General features: G+C 41.0%; 2 protein-coding genes across 3 annotated transcripts in view; both read right to left on the bottom strand.

Moving 5' to 3' along the window:
• Window positions 1-2,536: 2,536 nt before the first annotated feature.
• Window positions 2,537-11,816, bottom strand: LOC307251889 (mitochondrial glycine transporter B-like; the record flags this gene model as incomplete). Of its 2 annotated transcripts, XM_080029334.1 has the most annotated exons (8): window positions 2,537-4,245; window positions 4,403-4,566; window positions 5,349-5,517; window positions 7,856-8,035; window positions 8,378-8,462; window positions 8,895-9,019; window positions 11,084-11,182; window positions 11,484-11,816. In XM_080029334.1, the coding sequence occupies 7 exons, from the start codon at window positions 11,096-11,098 to the stop codon at window positions 4,123-4,125; spliced, it is 861 nt and encodes a 286-aa protein (XP_079885460.1). In that variant the 3' UTR covers window positions 2,537-4,122. The 2 variants fall into 2 exon arrangements, with proteins under 2 accessions (XP_079885460.1, XP_079885459.1); XM_080029333.1 differs by lacking the exons at window positions 11,084-11,182; window positions 11,484-11,816 and adding an exon at window positions 9,736-9,786.
• Window positions 11,817-12,688: 872 nt separating this feature from the next.
• The window catches only part of LOC307251403 (myosin-9-like), a 31,495-nt gene continuing 23,323 nt past the window's right edge, over window positions 12,689-20,860 (bottom strand). The window contains exons 30-43 of the mRNA XM_080028770.1: window positions 19,957-20,163; window positions 19,762-19,866; window positions 19,276-19,428; window positions 18,018-18,266; window positions 17,525-17,737; window positions 17,114-17,326; window positions 16,842-17,003; window positions 16,441-16,569; window positions 15,758-15,846; window positions 15,495-15,618; window positions 15,049-15,257; window positions 14,844-14,952; window positions 14,591-14,763; window positions 12,689-13,685 (exon numbers count right to left, since the gene is read on the bottom strand). Coding sequence (XP_079884896.1) covers window positions 13,574-13,685; window positions 14,591-14,763; window positions 14,844-14,952; window positions 15,049-15,257; window positions 15,495-15,618; window positions 15,758-15,846; window positions 16,441-16,569; window positions 16,842-17,003; window positions 17,114-17,326; window positions 17,525-17,737; window positions 18,018-18,266; window positions 19,276-19,428; window positions 19,762-19,866; window positions 19,957-20,163 — 2,247 coding nt within the window. The 3' untranslated portion in view covers window positions 12,689-13,573. The remainder of the gene's footprint in view (window positions 13,686-14,590; window positions 14,764-14,843; window positions 14,953-15,048; window positions 15,258-15,494; window positions 15,619-15,757; window positions 15,847-16,440; window positions 16,570-16,841; window positions 17,004-17,113; window positions 17,327-17,524; window positions 17,738-18,017; window positions 18,267-19,275; window positions 19,429-19,761; window positions 19,867-19,956; window positions 20,164-20,860) is intronic.

The following is a 20,860-nucleotide window of genomic DNA, read 5'->3' as shown; positions in this document are numbered from 1 at the left end:
TTTTCGGGGTGAAAGTGTTAATTAAACTGGAATTATGAAATTTCTCAGAAAATCTCTGTGCGGGCTAAACAACAAATTGGAGATGGCAGACGAATGAACGGCTGATAAATTGCAGGCGTTTTCTTACACGGCTCTCGAGTGACGATTTATTTTGTAGTTTGTGTCTCAACCGGAAGCCGTCTGATAGTCTTCTATCAACTTGATTCAGTGATGTGTTTTGGTTTTTTTGCCTAGCAACGGAACAGAAAGATGTAGCTGTGGCGTACAACAAAATATTTGAACTTTTACCAAATATATTTATAAATAGTCCCAATAATTAATTGCGCCCGTTTAGTGGTTGGTAGTGTTTTAAATAGTGTTGTTATATGGTATACGTGAATGATTGCCCCAGTGGCCAAATGGATAAGGCACTGGCCTCAAGCTGGGGAGAAAGGAGAAAGAGTGGGAAGAAGAAAAAGTAAAAATTGAGGGAAAATTAAGTGAGTTAGTGTTAATTATATACCTCAGAACGTACAAAACAGTTGTCATATCACTTAAACCTGCAGTGTGTAGAATGTTGGGTTTTATTTCCCAGCAGATTTTGTAGAAAGTAATTATAATATCCATAAGTACATTTAATTTAGTGCATAATAGCTGAAAATTTTTTTTTGAATTATTATTTTTTCCCTTAGAAAGGGTCTCATATATGTCCATATTTCTGCATATGTTGGACCAAGGTCTAGTGCTGCCATCTTGAAAGTGTCATAGTTGGAATGTCATCAGGTGCATTGTTTAAAATTTAGAATTGTTCTTGTCCTTGAAGGCCACTGTAGCTTCTGTTATTATTCGAAAGGGTTGGGGTTACCCAGGGAGTGTTGCATTCTAGAACTTTGTAGAACTTTCTTGATGATGTCATATTACACACTGCACCTTTAATAATTCATACAAATAAGACAACACTCATTGTGAGTGGAATTAGAATTGTAGGCCTATTTCTTATGAACAAGAAATAAGAAAAATAGTTTAAACGTGACAAAGACTAATAAAAACTAAAATGACAGTTTGACACAAAGACTAGACTAAAACTAAACTTGAAACAGGCCGCCAAAAACAACAATACTCTGGGGCAATAATTGTCTTCCTGGCTGTTATCTCCATAGGTTATCTCTGCATCCCTCATCCTAGACACCAAATCACAGTCTCTCACTGTGTCATCAGAATGTTCACAATGAGAGGAATAATGAGATAAGGAAATAAAAATGTGTCTAATTCAACGTGTGGCTGTGGTCACTATCTAACCCCAGTCATGGGACAGCAGTCCTCATGGTGTCAGCGAAAACCCAGCCGAGTCATTCTAGCACACTTCCGACACCCAAACACCAACGGGACCAGTGCCGGGCTTTAATTGAGTGCTGCGGTATTGTGGAAACGCGAATACATTATACCTGGTCCGGGAATCGAACCACTGGCATCGGGGTCGCAGTCTCCGGTTTTACCTACTGAGCTAACCAGCTAGAGACAAACTCTATTGCTTGTTGTTATAAAACACAAACATAATATATCTAAGTGTATAAATCAAACGAAGTAAAGCTAGGCTACCTAGACACTGCAGCAACGATAATGGCCAAACTGTTGTTACGCCAGTTGTAAAATGGCATGCGCTTAGTGACAACTTTACTGACATAACACTCCACCTATGCACTCCACAAAGAGTAGGCCAAAGTCTGACAATAAGACAATATAAGAAGTATCCTACGTCCATGCAAGGCAACGTTGAACACTATTTTACCATAGATAGACTGTCAAATCGTACATGCAATTTGTGTTACTTCTGCTCTACAGTGTCAATCATAAACCACGCCCACATGAAGTTTTCGATTGAGTGGACGATCAGAGCGAGCGGCGCAACTTAAAGCACCATCTCAGATCCATAAGTGTGATAAAACATGATAAAAACCATCAAAACAGACATTGGGAAGGATTTTTACCTGCTCCGCCATTGTAGGCGCATCAACATTCACCCATCTGTCCTCTGGCGTGCACTGGCAGTGAGACCATGAGTGAGACGGGTGTCGGTTTGTAACGTTCTCTCTTGTGATTGGATATTAATTTCGGGATCCGACAAAAAGTTTATTTGCCGATTACATGCAGAGCAGCTGACGGAGAGATCCACTTTATGAAACGCGCACATTATGTAAGTGATCACTATATGAATAAAGAGCGATTTAACACTTATATTAACATAAATAAATTGCTTACTTACTTCACCTTTAACCAGTCGAGAAGCAGGACAGGTGTTTTCGGAGTGAGAGCAGAAGGCAGTAAGATAAATGCAGGCCCTATGGTTAATGTTGTTGTTAAAACCAGTGTCTCAAGACTGATATTAGCTTCTCTTCCTGTGATGGAATTATTTATATATTTTCAAAAGCCGACATTTATTTTTAAAAAAAAATAGATGTAGGACAGTTTTGATTGAATCATATCTGAAAATAAAGCAAAGTCAACCTTAATTAAGAATTAAAAATACTCAAAACTACTTTAAAAAAATAAAGGGGAAGATTTATTAACGGCTACAACCAGGCGGGCGGGCACAGCATGTGTGTGAGCAAACACATGCACAGACAAAATATCTACAATAACAATGACCATATACAATATAGTCACAGCACACAACCAACCAACAATACAGGAGTGATGTGATGAAGACAATTAGCGAGTTCAACTTCCAAGAGTATATCACGGTACATGTGGGGCACAGTTAGATTCACAGTTTGTGTTACAGAGCAAACACTGAGGCATTTAGAAATGCAGTCATGTCAATAAACTTATTTTTTCTGCTACAGGACCTCCCGTTATATCACACAGCTCACACCAACACTTCCAATCTCCTCTCCACTAATGATCTTCCATTTGGCAATATCTCTATGAGCACTATTTTCAATATATCACCTCTTTTTTATATCAACAATAATAAATAATCTGTAAAGCAAAGGGCACACTGTACAAGGCACACAAAAATATGGCGTTCTTTTCTTACCACCAATCTGTCTGTATTGTAGTGGAATATTTACAAAGCCAGGGAACAGGCTGGAGAAGTCTCCAGCTGTAATGTGAATTGTGAAGAATTTATGAACATGGGAGCACAGAAAAGAGGCAACGTTTCAATAGCAGACTTAATGTTCTGGAAATATGCTCACAAGATACTAATTTGATCACAGGACTTAGGTCACTCCAAATATTAAAAGTCTGCAATTCACCCTGTCATTAAAATATTTACTTAAGGTGTAGAAAAAAGGCAAATTATATGAAGTATTACTTAAACACAGAAGACATTGCAAAATTCATTTTTGTTTTTGTCCTCAAAAAATTAAATAAAATCTACCTAAACAAATCTAGCATTTAAAATACAAAATACAGAACTGATGGAGATACCATCACAGGTCTGAATATTTTGCAGTTATGTTTCTTTAAACCAGATGTGACTGAAAAAGCACTTTCGACTTCAATGCGCTGAGTGAGAAATTCACCAGATGTTTTACAAACTGTAAATTAGCATAGTTTGGAGCAGTATGTCAATGAAGGCTTTGTTGTGATTGTTTCCCCCATAATGCAGCTGTTCTTGTGATTGTCTGAGCCTATAACAAACTAAATATATAATTATGCTTGTGAATTGGCAAATAAGATTCATAAATATGACAGAAGCCGGTTCTCCTCTGTGCTTTGTTTTTGGTCTCCTCCGCAGACACCAGCTTACTGAGTGTCCCGTTTGTATTGACAGCATATTCAAATTTTTAAAGTTGTTAAAAGCCTTACAATGCTACCCGGCACAGTCAGCCAAAGCTCCGGCTGTATAAACACAAACACTGAGAGGAGGAATAAGTTCACTTGACAGCAGAGAGTGTCACTTCAGTCCAAGAAAGACATAAGAATGTGTCAGGTTTAACACCCCCAAACTCACACACCTGCGAACAGTCACATTTAAATATCAACACAAAATCTTGGCAGTGCTTGTTCGACGTCTCTACAGGCTCCTCGCTTCCCTCTTCTTTTTTTGTGGGGCTTTCAGTGCAAAAAATACTGTTCGTCCTCATCCCCTTATATTTCGTCCCATTTCATTGAGGCTTCACACAATGAAGCTGCTCTTCAGGATTTGAGGCCCATCCGAGCCATCAGCTGCTCGTACACAGTCCAAGCCATAGCAGCCATCAGAGTGCGCCGCAGAGACCGAGGTACGGCACCGCGGAAAAACCCAACCATGCCGTGCTCCTGAGGGAGAGGACAGAGAAGGGAAGATTAGATGGTTAGATGCAGATGAAGTGGATATAAGCTAGTCCCTTACTTGCCAACAACCCTTCTTCCTGACAATGATGTGCACCTGCAGCAAGACAAATAGTGATAGCGGAGATTATATGAGCACACACACCGTGTAGATGTAGCGAATAGCGTCCGTCATGTTCCAGTGGGACGGGCGGATTTGAATGTGGGTCTTCACCACGTCTGCAGGCTGTGTGACAAGCGATGCCATGACGCCAGCCACCATCCCACAGCTGAAGTTCACCAGCGGGACGTAGGGCGACGAAGCCACCTCTGAGAGAAGAGGAACATGGTGTCAGGAGAAAGTGGAAGACTATACTAATCATATCCGGGCTTTTTTTTTTTTTTTATTCGGCAACATCTGTTATGATTTCACTATTTAAGGAATGATATAATCGGACAAATGATATCGGCCCGGTCGATGTATCATTTGGGCTCTATGTCAAAAAGAATCAACAAAGGAAAAGGCAGGTGTAGGAAGTGGAGTTCTGGACACTTCAGTGAAAGTATTATAAAAACAGGTGTCAAGTTTCCATCATAATGTAGCTGAAATATTTGCAAAAACTTCAGAAAAATTGGCCTGAGAAAATGTGAATTAATGACATTCCCATATACTTATGCACAAAACTAAGAAGTGGGCAAATTGAAATAAACATGTGTGCAAAAGGAAGAGTCTGTTTACATTGCACTTTTTGCTTTTATCGTACACCACCATGTAAGCCAAGTCTTTTTTGATATTTTCATACATTTCTTGTGTTTCTACTCTACTTAATTGGAAATGCGTATAAAAACAGGAGAATAGAAACTCACTTTTAGATTTTCTGAGCGAATGAAAAAAAAAAGTTTTAAGATATACGAGCAGTGAAAAGCCCCTTTAGTACACCTGATTCAAAAGCATCACCAAACTGAAAAAACAAATCACTATAAATCCACTCAATCCTCTGCGGCACAAGGACAACACTTACGCAACCTTCTTCTCATCAGGTCTACAAAAAAATGGCACTTCAAATTTAAACAGCCTCCATTTTGACATGCTGATGCAGTGTGGCTCTCACCTTGAGGCAGCGCCTTCTTGGCCTGGCTGTAGAACATGACGTAGATGCCGGAGAACGGAGCGTCTCGGAGAAGCGTGGCAGTGAGCCCAGAGAACATAGACCTGACTCCCTCCGTCTCATACATGCTCCTCAGAGCCCCGGTCACACTCAAATAGTTGAAACGGCCACTCTAAGACAACATATGAACAAGGGAAATGAAAATTAAACCCTTCGTTTACACCGTGTCTATAATAATTATATAACAGACTGCCGCCGTGGACTTCCAGCCGTAAATTGTGATCATTCATTTACAGCTGCTAGGTGGAATGGTCATTCATTGGGTACAATGTCACTTCACTCACAGATGTCTTTGTTACGCTCAGCTATGCGGTGCCAATAACTAATGCTCTGGCAAAGTAAAACATGATATATGAATAAGATGAAGGTGGGCATGTCTTAAAAATCAAACTTTGTTGAATATGTGTGTGTCATGCATATACAGGTCCTTCTCATATAATTAGCATATTGTGATAAAGTTCAATATTTTCTGTAATGTACTGATAAACATTAGACTTTCATATATTTTAGATTCATTACACACAACTGAAGTAGTTCAAGCCTTTTATTGTTTTAATATTGATGATTTTGGCAAAAAAGAAAAACCAAAAATCCCTATCTCAAAAAATTAGCATATTTCATCCGACCAATAAAAGAAAAGTGTTTTTAATACAAAAAAGTCAACCTTCAAATAATTATGTTCAGTTATGCACTCAATACTTGGTCGGGAATCCTTTCGCAGAAATTACTGCTTCAAGGTTCAATGCGGCGTGGCATGGAGGCAATCAGCCTGTGGCACTGCTGAGGTGTTATGGAGGCCCAGGATGCTTCGATAGCGGCCTTAAGCTCATCCACAGTGTTGGGTCTGGTGTCTCTCAACTTCCTCTTCACAATATCCCACAGATTCTCTATGGGGTTCAGGTCAGGAGAGTTGGCAGGCCAATTGAGCACAGTAATACCATGGTCAGTAAACCATTTACCAGTGGTTTTGGCACTGTGAGCAGGTGCCAGGTCTTGTTGAAAAATTAAATCTTCATCTCCATAAAGCTTTTCAGCAGATGGAAGCATGAAGTGCTCCAAAATCTCCTGATAGCTAGCTGCATTGACCCTGCCTTTGATAAAACACAGTGGACCAACACCAGCAGCTGACATGGCACCCCAGACCATCACTGACTGTGGGTACTTGACACTGGACTTCAGGCATTTTGGCATTTCCTTCTCCCCAGTCTTCCTCCAGACTCTGGCACTTTGATTTCCGAATGACATGCAAAATTTGCTTTCATCCGAAAAAAGTACTTTGGACCACTGAGCAACAGTCCAGTGCTGCTTCTCTGTAGCCCAGGTCAGGCGCTTCTGCCGCTGTTTCTAGTTCAAAAGTGGCTTGACCTGGGGAATGCGGCACCTGTAGCCCATTTCCTGCACACGCCTGTGCACGGTGGCTCTGAATGTTTCTACTCCAGACCCCAAGGTCTGGAATCGGCCCTTCTCCACAATCCTCCTCAGGGTCCGGTCACCTCTTCTGGTTGTGCAGCGTTTTCTGCCACACTTTTTCCTTCCCACAGACTTCCCACTGAGGTGCCTTGATACAGCACTCTGGGAACAGCCTATTCGCTCAGAAATTTCTTTCTGTGTCTTACCCTCTTGCTTGAGGGTGTCAATGATGGCCTTCTGGACAGCAGTCAGGTCGGCAGTCTTACCCATGATTGCGGTTTTGAGTAATGAACCAGGCTGGGAGTTTTTAAAAGCCTCAGGAATCTTTTGCAGGTGTTTAGAGTTAATTAGTTGATTCAGATGATTAGGTTAAGAGCTCGTTTAGAGTACCTTTTCATGATGTGCTAATTTTTTGAGATAGGAATTTGGGGTTTTCATGAGCTGTATGCCAAAATCATCAGTATTAAAACAACAAAAGACCTGAAATATTTCAGTTGGTGTGCAATGAATCTAAAATATATGAAAGTTCAATTATTATCATTACATTATGGAAAATAATCAACTTTATCACAATATGCTAATTATATGAGAAGGACCTGTACAAGAAATTTAAGCTAAATTAATTGACACAAATATCCTCTTCTGTTTTCTACTGCAGCCTTGCCTGGTTCCAGACCTTTTTTAGCGGTTCAAATAGATCTGGTGTTGTGCTGCTCAATGACATCAATTTCTCCAGTTGGAAAAACAACTGACCAATCAGAGTTGTCGGCGAGATTAGGAACATGGACATTTTCTAATTGAAGTCAAACTTACATTTTCTTATTGACATTTTGATTTGTTTTCACCCATACATCTGCAGAATTCTCATCAGACACAATTGTCTAATAATAAAAATATTTACAAAGGTCCAACAATAGATGACACGTCACTTATCATTGCCATAAAGTGCACCATTGACAAAATGCAGTCACACATTTACAACTTGAATTGTGCATTGTGCATTTATGTTTTGAATTGTATGTAAAGGAACTGCTGCTCACCTCAAATCGCGTCTTGATGACTGTGAACGGCAGCATGCAGACACCAGCCACGGTTCTGGCACCCGCCCCAAGCAAAACGGCCTCGCCAGCATTGGGTGCCCGTTCCAGGAAGAAGTGCTGCTTCAGGGAGTAGAAAGTGCTGAAGTAGATGCCCACCCCTGGGATGCAGCGCACAAAGGACTATCAGAGAGAAACACAGTGTTAAACATGCCTCATATTCTTATTGTTTGCTCAATGTGATGCCTCTAAAGGTGGCTTTATCTTAAAAACAAAACAAACAAACAACTTTTTGTTCAAAACAAAATCATGGCTTAGTCAAAATGAGTTGCAAAAAAGTTGTTTCTATGAACAGCAATGTGATATTTCTAGGGAAGAGCCGACTTGATTTGTCTGAGTGTTTGTCTGGGTCTTAGAGCAAGATGGAGAGTTAACGCTAATGTAAGCTGAAAGGTAGAAAGAGCCTCTGTGGATTAATGCTCAATGACAAACCATTGAAATGAATAAACAAGGTCAGTGACTTACTGGTGAAACTCCTTTCCACAGACTGAAGAATTTCTCCGTCCTAATAACACTGACGAAAACGCTAAACATCCCCACCTTCGGTGCCCTGCAGGACAGAATTTAGGAAGTATTTTAGACATATACGAAGGTGCAAACATTTATTTAAAACATACGGGCACGCAAAGACAGACAATTGTTTTCATTCTGTGAAAAATAAATTGCTGGAAAGTGGTACAATGGCATGGCCTCCACATGAGGAATGTTGTTTAAAATAAAGAAACTCCACTTAATTGTAACATGTATGGTCTTCAGTGGAATTAACTGCAACCTGAAAGATAAGATGAGGCTTGTGTGCTTAATTGCCTGTGTGTGGTTTTGTGCCTTGTGGGCATGTGGGCATGTAATTTATCAGTGTGTGTGGATCAAAGTCAGAGGCAGAAAAGATAAGAGCATGGGGCATGTGTGGTCGTGGCATGTAAGCAAAATGTGAAGTGTGCGTGTTCAGATGAATGTGCATTGTGTGTGCACAGACACCCACCCAGGCTTGGCATTGTTCTGCAGCATCTGCAGCCGTGTCTTGACCAGATCCAGAGGCTGGAAGAGCAGCGTAGAGCAGGTGCCGCTGAGAGAGCCACACATGAAGGCTTTGAGAGCCGGGTGAGCCTGGGGACAGACAGAGTCACAGTGCAAAAAGGATAACATGAAAAAACGCCATTCACTATTTGTGAATGCCACAAACCCCTCTCGAAAGAGCAGGGAAACATTTTCCAAACACTATCTGCATCAAATATCCTGACACAGCAGAAATGCGACCCGAAAATAACGAACACACTTACCTATTACACATGGAGTGGATTGTAATTATGCATGCATGACATTTTCATTACAAATAAAACAAGCCTGTAGCACGGAGGCCAGGTTTATGCACAGAGGAGATGATGGAGATGTGGAGAGACAGCGAGCGACCACACGCACGCACACACACACACACACACACACACACACACACACACACACACACACACACACACAGGGGCTGTTGTGTAGAATGAGACTCAACATTATGTGTGTTTACATGCCTTGGGGACAAACACACAGCGAGGTCTTGAGACAAAGAAATAGACAGAGAGATGGACACTAAATTTAGCTGCAATTTCAAGAGTAGAATGTTTCTATACATTAAACAGTTAGAAAAATAACATGTTACGGAAAAGAAAATGTCAACAACAACAACCACAGTTACAACAAAAAATGAAATGTATGAGATGTATGAGATGTCTCCTACACACACAACATTCAATGCATAGTGTATTTAGCTTCAACACACATTCACACGTGCCACTTTAAGGCACAGAATATGCGCGCACACACACTCCTACCTTTCCCAGGATGCCCAGGGCTCTGCTCTGTGAATCCTGTTTTTTCTGCATTCTGTCCTCTTTCAACTCCCTCTCTGCGTGATGCTGCTATTACGAATAGCATATTATAAAATAAACCTCCATCCCTCACACGAACCTTCCTCTCCCTCTCTCTCTCCCACCGACCCACAATGGCTTTCGACTGCTTCTTTCTTTGCCAAGCAGGAGCTTAATCTAGCCTGCGTTTTATCTTCCAGGGACTCACTCACACAGCGATATTTCACTATCTCCCCCCCCCCCTCTGCAAAACTCACTGCTAAACTGCATCTTTGTCAAATGGCATGAGTCATGAGGTGCCTGTGTGCGTGTGTGCGTGTGTGCGTGTGTGTGTGTGTGTGTTAAATCGGTTTGGTAAAGCTCATACAATGATTAGCCAATAGGAGTCATTATTTTGATTTTGTTTTTCAGGTGGTTTCACAGCCTTCCACAAAACCAGGCTCAGACATGTTTTTGAATTTCAAAATAAAGTGCATGGGTTTCTCATGACTATGGGAAGAATATCAGAGATCAGTCTCTAATGTTAAGGTACAGGCAAGAATTATGCATTTCTCAAGTCTAAAATTTAATTAGCATAGCAACCAGCTCAAAAGGCAGCAGATTTTTTCGTTATGGTTTAGAGGGAGAATAGTGTGAGACAATATAAAATGATCTGCAGTCAGACATTTTGCCATTGTGTTTACCACAGCAGCTTTTTCCATAAATAACTCAGGGTGCATAATTAGGTGCATAATTAGGCCAATGCTGCAATTAAATAAACAGGACTACTTTAATAAAGTGATGTTGATTTTATTCATGAGATTTTGTCAACTTGTTGGGCCCGTTGATACCTGATAAATACATGATCTGTCAGGTGTTTGATTCCCAATACTAGACAAAGACCGAAACTCCCATCAGATTAGTTGTAAAACATATTTGCGATGATAAGGTGATAAGAAGGCTATCAGTATTTCTCACATGTAGTTTTCTGCTGTGTCATCAAGTTGGAAAGGGTGTTGTTTCTATCATTCATCAACCACTGGACAGTCAAATAATTAAGGTTACAAGACTCATAACCCACACACACACACACACACACACACACACACACACACACACACACACACACACACACACACACACACACACACACACACAACGGCACACACACACACAAACGGACAGTATTACAATAGGTTGATCTGAGTCTGACACATGTTTATATAAATGTATATATACTAGTAATTAAGTATTGGTTAATTCACCCCCTGACCTCCACATTACAGTGGATGTAACACGGCCATAATAAGATGTGCAGGCCAGGCAAACTCACCGCAGTTAACTCCATCCTTGACCCGGATGAGGAGTCTGATGAGTCTCCCTTCTCCTCTGCAGCTGCCGTTTTAAAGCTGGTTGATTTCGGCCAAAGTGACTAAAAAGTGGGATAATTAGATCGGTCACCAGCCATTAGCCACATATCAAAACAATAATCTCTATTCAGCACGCTGAGTTAGCTAGCTGTCAGAGTATGGTTATGATACTTAATGAGTATGACTGACGAGCTGCTTTTGAGTCACATACAGCTACACCCTACTAGTTATAACAAACAGCTTCTCTTTAAAGGCTGGCAAACAGCTTCAAACCTGTCAGCTAGGAAGTCTTTTGTTTAGGAAAAGTCAGACATACCAGCTAACATTACTTGACTTGCTAAGTTAGCATGTAGCTCCTCTTACCTGTCTCTGTAGTGTGTTAAGGACTGATGTAGAAGATGGTCACCCATGCCAGCTTTAGGAACGTCATGTTTTGTATTTATTGTGACAATCTACGAAGGTTTCGTTAGTGTCCGTTAGTAAACACTCAGCTAAGTTTCCAGACTGAATTCTGAACTTTATGTCAAAGCTAACGTTAAGGCAGGAAATAGCTCAGACAGTCGCACCACTTAGTTATTTAACTTTAGTCTGACTCTTCTACAACAACATGAGATGATACATCATAATGTCCTGTCGTTAATAATGTCCTAAAGAGCAGATTTTGTTCCAGAAAGAAGAATGTATCCACAGTGACAGGTGCCGTGTGTGCTACACCGAGTGACGTTGGGCTGCTGTTAGCATGCATGTGGCTAACAGGGTTCACCTCCAGAGCAGCGTTGACTCATTATCATAATCATCACGACACGATATCTGACAGGGACCAGGGGCTGGCTCGGTCAGATAGCAATTTGGTTTCAGTGTGGGAGAGCTGTAGTAGCCTACTATAGCATATGGTACGGGTATAGACTATATCTTTACTGGAGTTCATATCCCAATGTTTTTGATTTCGTAAAATAGCCGGTATGGACGTTGTATTTCAATGTCTTTATACAAGTGACCTCGTGGTGGCGCCGTTGTCCCATGTTTCAGCATTAAATGGTAAGATTTGTGCAACTATTTATCTTTTATTATTAATACTGCTCACATTCAATTAACAACAGTATTATTCTTTCAGCAAAACGTAATACTCTCAACTGTAGGCCACAATTAATGATTGGACCCCCTAACCAAAATCAATAAAAGTAGGCTAGAGTTTATAAACCAAAATGTTCAATATTAATTAAACAAAACGTTAAATTAATAATTATGATATTACTACTAATACGAATAAATACAGAAAACCTTTAACTGAAATACAAATTAATTATCTAAATTTGAACTCTATGGCTCTTTGGATTTTAAGATTTTTTTCTGGTTTTCTTTATATGTAGGTATATAAGGCCTGCTTGTCTGAACCAAGTAGTACATTTCTTAAAACAAAAACAAAACACACCAAAAACACATGTAGACGGGAGGAATGGTAACTATTGGCACGTGAGTAATGTTTTAAGACATACTTGAAAGAACATGAACCTACTCTTTAAGCCAATAACGTTCCTAAAGTTAACAAAAGAGACAAGTCACATCCATTTGATATTTTGTCAATTTATTGCATTTGTTAAAAAAAAAATGAAGAGCCTTCAAATATTGGCATCAATTTGAAATGTAATTTGTTGAATAATACACTGGTACTATATATTACCAAATGTAAAATATGCAGGAATCAACTATGGCAAAACATTCAGAGGCTAATGTGCTAATAGAAATACCCTCTGCTTTGAAAAACATAGCACAGTGAGAGCTATTAAGTGATGACCCACCACCAACAATCATTTATGTTTAAAATCAGTGAGAAATGACACCAGCCAATTGGTCATCTTTGATGGTTCAACATTTTCACCAACATTGCTGTATTTCAACAATACATCTCTGTAGAAATGAACAATTTCCACTCTTGTGTCCATGTTGGCATTGTGCAAATAGGTAATAACTTGAAAGGATAACGCGGTGAGAGGAAAAGCGTACAGTACAGATTCACAGATCGATACCAACACAAGTAAACGTGAACCACAGTTTTGTACCTGAATCAAAAATCCCCAAAAAGACCCATATGTGTGCAAAACAAGCATTAAATGTCCAGTGTTTTTCCCAAAAGTGGTACAGTAAAAGCACATACACCTCAAGCACAGAGAAGATGAAATTGCAATGACTTGTTACAAGAGCAATATTGCATGTTATAATATATTCACTAAGTAGAAAAATAGGCCAAGAATAACTATGTAAAAACTTTGTAGAAAATCATTTACTGAGATCTTTACTGTTATTTGGCCAAATATAAATGCATTATATGAAAAGTAACAATAAGGTTATAAGGGGGGAAAAGGCTAAATCGTCTAAGAAAAAGTATCTTGATAGTTGCTTGGCTAAGGTTTTACTGTGGTCGTTTTAATATCTCCCGTTTGACCTTCCTCCGTTCACTCTGCAGCTGCAGGCTCAGGCGCTTCAGTCGGCGGCTCCGGTTCATCGTCACTTTCCAAGCCAGAGCGATTCATAGTACGCCGCATATTGAAAGGTAATTCTCCACGCCTTCAAAACAAACAAAGGTTCAAAAGGTGAGGCTCTCCACAGATATAGCGTAGAAAAGATGACGTATGCAGTATACATGAGTATATTTGAAAGAGTGTAATTGAAGCTACAATCAAAATGAAAACTGAAGTCAAGATAATCTGAAATGTAATCCCTCTTGTAAAAAACAAACAAAAAAACAGGATCCCACACATCCTGTTTACCAACTCAAGAAAGTACTCTACCGATGTAGCACAGCACTCCTATTCCACACATTGTTCCTCTTAATCAAAGCCTGGTGCCTAAATTAACCACGGTTTCACTCACGTACCTCTCTCTATATGAAGTATATTCATTTATTTGTATACATATGCAGTGGTACAGATTTGATGTGAAAACCAGTGGAGTATCCATTTTAATGGAGCCTCTTTTTTTGATATACCTTTCCTGCCTGGTAATCACTCAGGTCTATCACATTCACATCACTAGCATGGAACGCAGTATTTTCATTAAATATTTGCAGAATCCATGCCAAAACTGAGTTAACCCTGCTTCCAATGTACTCTAATGATGGGTAAACTGATCTTCATGTGAACAACAACCTTTAAACAAATTAAATGCTCTGCTCTATATTGCGAGAAGAGAACTATTCTGAGCTCAGACTTCAAAGCCTGACTCTGCAGAGGCTACTGGGACAGTTATCTGTAAACAATGTGGCAATTTGAGCTAATTACATACATTGAACATCACAAAAAAAAAAGAGAAAAAAAACTTAAAAAGATGCTGTTCCAGTGAAGTCTACTGTACTCAATTGAGCCAGTGCCCAATGTGATTTAAATGTCTTTTGTGACATGTCTGATTTTAATGCAGCAATTCCATCAATCCGAGACAATTTTCTCCCTGAGGAGAACGTAAGCATCCTCTACCTGAGCTTGCTCTTCAGACTGCTGACTTCCCGGTTCATAAGGTCTGATGACTCAATGGCGTCATCCAGCTCCCTCTGCAGCTTCCTGCGGGAGGCGTTGGCCCGTGTCACCTCTTCCTCTGCCTCCTCCAGCTGACGCTTCAGCTGACGCATTCGGCTGTTTCCCTTCTCCACCTGTAGACAGAGGGTTCACTTAGTGCCAAAGCAACATGAGCAGATCAAACTACATACATTAAAGTAGGATTTGTGCTCACCATGTCTTTCTGTTGCTCCGCATTGCGCCTCTCATCTTCAACCTGCAGCAACACCTCTTTCAGCTTCTTCTCTGCCCGCCTGACCAGTCTGGAGGACTGCTGCCGCTCCCTGCAATCATTACAAAAAGTAAGAGCAGCAAGGAATCAGCCATCAGTCTCTGGATTCATTCAAGTCAATCAAATTGTCCGTCACGATGGCACTCACTTTGACTCTATGTCGAGCTGTTCTTCCAGCTGAGCGATCTTGGACTCCAGTATGGTGATGGAGGACTTGTACTTTGACTTGATGGTTCCCTCCAGCTCCTGCAGCTTCAGCTTCATCTCCTTGTTCTGGCGGTCCAGCTGGCAGCGTGCCCCCTCCAACTGCTGAGCGGTGCTGCGCTCTGAACACAGCTCGTTGGTCATCTGCTCAGTCTAATGAGAGAAACCCACAGTTATTGAAAAATAAAAAAAAATAAAAAAAAAAGAGAGAAACCCACAGTGAAACGGCTTCGTTCGAGTAAAGCAGATCCATAATAAATTCCATTAAAATGAAGTTGTTTATTGCAAATCAAGTTTAATTATAATGATGCCAGAAATGGAAAACACAAACCCTCCTCTCCACATTACTTAAATTGCCCCTGTATCAGCTGGCTGTCTGTGCGTCCTTACCTGCAGCACGTTCCTCCTCAGACGATCGTTGACCATCTCAGTGTTGAGATGTTCTTCCTCCAGCTCCTCCTCTAGCTGGCTGATACGGGACTCCAGCCTCCTCTTCTCATCTGCCAGCGCAGAACTGGCAACAAGTGACAAAGAGGAGTGACGTTAATGACTGACACAGACCCTGGAGATTTTTAACTGCACATCCATTTTTACAGCAACAGTATGAAAAGTGAACACTATTTGAAAAGTAGCAGTTATAGTTTGGTTTGTACTTCTTGGTGCTGCTGCCATTGATTTCTTCCTGGAGCTCGTCTCTTTCGGTCTGAATCTGTCTCTTGAGTCTCTCTGCAGTGGCCAGATCCTGGAGGAAGCAGGACACAAGATATTTTTTGTTGTTGGTGTATTCACCTTTTTTATTTGATAGAACAGTACAAAGTTGATATGGGCACCGCGATGCCCTGCAGAAGACATGTTTATTAAGACTTCAAAGCCTGACTCTGCAGAGGCTGCTGGGACAATTACCTGTAAACATGTGGCTATTTTAGCTAATTACATACATCAGCCATTGGTCTCCCCCCCGTCCCTCCAAAAAACCCAACTTCAAACGCTATTGTTCCAGTAAAGTATACTCTTCCAAATTGAGCCAGTACCCTTCTATACATGAAGTATGCACTTGCTGTGATGTGCTTTGAGTGTCTTGAACGACTGGATTTAAAAAAGTAGCTGCTGTTCCTCGTGTCACACAGAAAAAGGTCAGATCTCACTAAATTGTACAGAATTTTTATTAAGTCATCCTAATTTTATTTTTGTACTAATATAATATGTAGTAATATACATGATCTTTCATATCATGTTGAATCTTTGACACTAAGAACTTGTCCAAACCAGGTGTGTTTCTCACATCTGATCCAGTTTCAGAACTTTATGTTGTTATTGTCCATGATAACTTTCATACCTCCTGGGCTTGCAGGGCCTCCGCCTCCATGGTCTTCAGCTTCCTCTCAGTCTCCTTGGCTCCGTTGACGGCTTCGTCTCTAGACAAACGCAGCTCTTCCAGCTCTCTCATCTGATCTTTCATTATGGCCTGGAGTGAAGACAAGTTGATCATTGTGAGGGCTTTCTCCATCAATGTGACAATGATGACCATTTCTATCAATGGCCTTTTCAAATATGTAAACATCAGAAGACAATAGTGGTTTCCTAGTGTTAATGTGTTTATTACAAGACGTGCCAACTATGCATTTCATATTATTTTCAAACTACAGATTTCATTTTGGATGTACCATTAACATAAATCTCTCTTTCGATCACTTTGCCAATAACTCTTGCTTTTGTATGCATGCAGGCCGACTTTACCTGTAATTTTTTCAACTGTTTGAGCGCCTCATCGCGGCCCTTGTTGGAACCATCAATCAGGAGTTCGAGCTCCATCAGGTCCAGCTCTAGTTTCTTCTTGGAGGAGAGGGCATTAGAACGCTGCTTGCGTTCTTCCTCCAGTTCGAGCTCCATCTCACGCACCTGAAAAATAGTAAACAGATATTAAGCCGGCAGAACCATGATTCGGGAAAATTTTTGCAGGAAATCGACAACTTGTGAAAGCTTGTCAAGTTGAGGGTTTTCTTGCACACCTGTTTAACCAGCTGCTTTCTCTTCTCCTCTCCCTGCTCATCTCTGGCCTGCAGGTCTCGGTCAGACTGGGCCTTCATAGCCTGCATGTTGACCTCCAGACGCAGCTTGGCGTCCTCTGTGGCCTGCAGCTCGTCCTCCAGCTCCTCCACCTGAACTCTCATCTCCTCCAGTTGCTGTTCCATGGCACGCTTTGACCTCTCCATCTCATGAACCTAAAGTATAGGAGGTCGTATTGGTAAACAGCCAGCATTTAAGAGTTAAGAGTTCTTTATTGCATCAATGAAACATGATAAAAATGTTTGGATGTTTGATCAATATTACTATTATATATATTTTTTTCTTTACAAAATCAACATTCAATCCAATCCAGATCCATGTCATTTCATTGGCCCGAAACATGTTTCTCTTACACTCTTGCCAACGTCATCCTTGGAGGAGACCAAGTCTTCCATCTCAGCCTTAAGCATCTTATTGGCGCGGTCCACGTCATTTTTCTGGTCTGTCATGGTCTCCAGCTCGCGAGCCAATGTCAATGCTCGCGTGTCCTTCTCCCTGGCCTCAGCCTCTGCCTTGTCCCGCTCCTCTGCATACTTAGTAGAAATCGTTTTCTCCTCAGCCAGCATCTATGGAAGAAGAGACCAGGAAAGGCAGTTTACATCTCAATGAAAAAATGTATTCCAACTTAATACCGCAAATGGTCTGCGTCATTATTTTGTTGTATGAGCTTTGTGTTCCTTTTTAGTATAATTGAAACGGTTCTGCGATTTAATTTTTTATCTGCAATTTTAAGCTGCTTTTTTTAGGCCTTGTAAAATGGATTACTAACCAAGCCTGATTAAATAAAATGTAATCTCAGACTGTCAAAGATAAAAAAAAAAAATCAGCATCTCCTTGCTATGATACCTGGTCAAACTTCCTCTGCTTCTTCTCCAGGTTGCTGACGATCTGCCTCAGGTGGTCCTGGTCCAGTATGAGGTCATCCAGCTCCTGCTGTAAACGGGTTTTGGTCTTGTCCAGTTTGTCGTAGGCTGCAGCCTTCTCCTCCAGCTGCTGCGTCACACTTTCTAACTCCCGATGCGTCTTCTTGCGTCCCTCCTCTGCCCCCTCCAGGGACGAGGCCTCTAGTTCCAGCTTCTTCTTCATCTCCGTCAGCTGAACACATGCACGAAGAGAGGGGGATAGAGAGAAAAGCATGAAATGTGGGAACAATTTTGGGACACTGTGGATCAAAAAGGGTACAGGAGGGGAGGAGGTCCTTTTTCTGTATCCACGTGTCAGAATTGACTTAATGTTTTCATTATTCTTATTGCTTTAGCATTTGTATTGTTAAATATGTTCAAAAGTGAAGGACTTAAGTCTTGTTATAAACCGGTAATTAAGAGTGAAGCCATACCGCCAGCACTGTGAGGCTGTACTTGAACTAAATGCTTTTGCTTTAAAATTCAAGTTTACCATCTTAGTTAAGCATGCTAAAATGTTCACAATTGGTACAGTTAAGGCTTATAGAGAGATGTCATCGGTTTATATCCAAATACTTGCAATACTAGAGTTTTGAAAAATTATAGTTTTGAGCTGATGATGGTATTATATAAACTCTGAGGATCATTACAATGTATCATGAGGATAAAGTTAATGCTTGAAAAACCTTTTCATATAACAGTTTTAAGGTATTTTATAATATAAAAAGTTAACCTCAAAGCGTTATATGAAAAGTCAGAGGATCACCAAGTTTTTTTATAACAACTTATTGGGACCTTTAATATTTGCAGCAATTTTCGTGGCAATCCCTTCAATAGTTGTAAAGATATGTCACTCTGAACTAAGCACATATGTCAAACTGCTGGTGGTATAAGAGGATAAGTCAGGGGATTGTCAAAGTCAGCAGGGTAACTACAAGTATCCACACTGAACATCTGCACAAGTCTGCTCAATCTTTAAAATAGTTTAGTTCAGACCAAAGCGGTGGACAGACCAAGAACATAGAGCAATGTCACCATCATGCCCATAACTACTACACATTCAAAGTTATTGTTACTGATCCCCTTTAAATTCATCCCTTTCGAATGATAAAGATCTGAAAACACTGTACAATTTCTACAACTGTTGATGTGAAACAAAGATAAGAGCGTTGTGTAATTGCCCAGAGGGAGCATGGACCAACCTGGCACTGCAGAGTGGTGACCTGCTTCTCCACATTCTTCTTGCTCTCTTCTTCCTCCTCTAGTGCTTCCCGCAGGTTGTTCTGCTCGTCCTCCATCTGTCTCAGGCGGGTTGAGAGGGAAAGCTTCTGACGATTCTCCTCTTCGAGCAGCTCCTGCAGTTCAAAAAAGGAAGGAAAGAAGCTTGAGAAAAACATTCTTTACTCACATTTTGTTAGTTAAACGTCATGCTCAATGAGCTATTGGCATGTCCTCTTTGCAATGCCACAATGAGTGTGCACATACTATTAGTGGATGACTTTTAAAAGTGACTGGCAGATAGTTTCCTTATGAAACGTTTTGGTTCATAAAACGATGACTAAAAGATAATCCGTTTTCAATGTTAGAAAAGATATATGGAAACTCACATTGTAGAAGCTGAAGCTAGTGAAGAGACATCCAAATGAAGTAGCAAAAGCAGTAATAAACATGTGCATGTGTGGTTGTACCTGTGTATCCTGCAGCTGAGACTCCAGAGAAGAAGCGTCTTTGCTGGATTTGATGTTCTTCCCCTCTGCCTGACTTAGGAGAGCGTTGCTATTGTCCAGCTCTGACTACACACCACAAAGAAAGAATATAAGTCACTCAAAATTTGAATTAACCATGTAAATCCCCTCAGAGAGACCTCTCAATCCACACATTACCTGCATCTTGGCCATCTTGTCGCTGGCATCCTGCCTCTGTCGTTCACTTTCTGCAAATTTGACCTGGAGTTCCTGAACCTGGGCTTCGGCCTTCTTGCGACGATTTTCAGAATCCGATTTGCCTTGAGTCAGAGTCTTCACCTCGATCTGCAGCTCGTTCCACTCGCTGTCCAGGGCTTGCTTAGCTTTCTCCACCGATACCTTGTTCTGCAGGAGTGGCACATGTTATTGGTGACATACAGTAACATACATACATTCAGATGTTTGCCAGGCATCGGCATCTTCCTCTAGCCTGGTCCAACCAGACCATCGTACTTCATTTCATTTGTACAGAAGGTCTGAAACTGCTCTATTTGGCAAACTTTCCCTCACTTGGAGGCGGGTGTCTGTTGAAGTTTAAAACTATTGGATCTGCTCAGTGCCACTCTGGATCAGCCAACCAATCGCATAACATTTGGTTGTGACGCATGTCATGAGCCGGCTTCTGACGGTGCGTTCCAGTTGTACTGGGAACTCGGAAATTTCCGACTTTACTACATATTGTAGTCTATGGATCTACCGGTACCTGGCAACGGTAACTTGCTAGAGCCTAATGTTTAGTTATTTAGACGAGAAAGGTTGTAGGCGTCCATACTTTCGCGAGCAGATGCACTGGAACAGAGACAGGTCGGAACTCAGAACTACCAAGTCGGAAATCTCAGAGTTCCGAGTATAAAGGAACGCAGCATTCAACTGAAACTGGAGCGCGACTTCAACGTCATCGTTCTCAGCCACTTGCTCTGTTCGCTGATTGGACAGCTGGAAATTTTCCTCAGCTCGATCCCACTAATACACCCCAGCCCCAGCCTGACTACTGAAGGGAAAATGAAATTTGAGCGGAAGTAGGTAGGCGGGCGGAGCCAGG

The sequence above is a fragment of the Ammodytes marinus genome (assembly GCF_949987685.1).
Source record: "Ammodytes marinus genome assembly, chromosome: 6".
Classification (NCBI taxonomy): domain Eukaryota; kingdom Metazoa; phylum Chordata; class Actinopteri; order Uranoscopiformes; family Ammodytidae; genus Ammodytes; species Ammodytes marinus.
The sequence above is the reverse complement of the archived record's forward strand: the minus strand, read 5'-3'. Positions and strand labels throughout refer to the sequence as shown.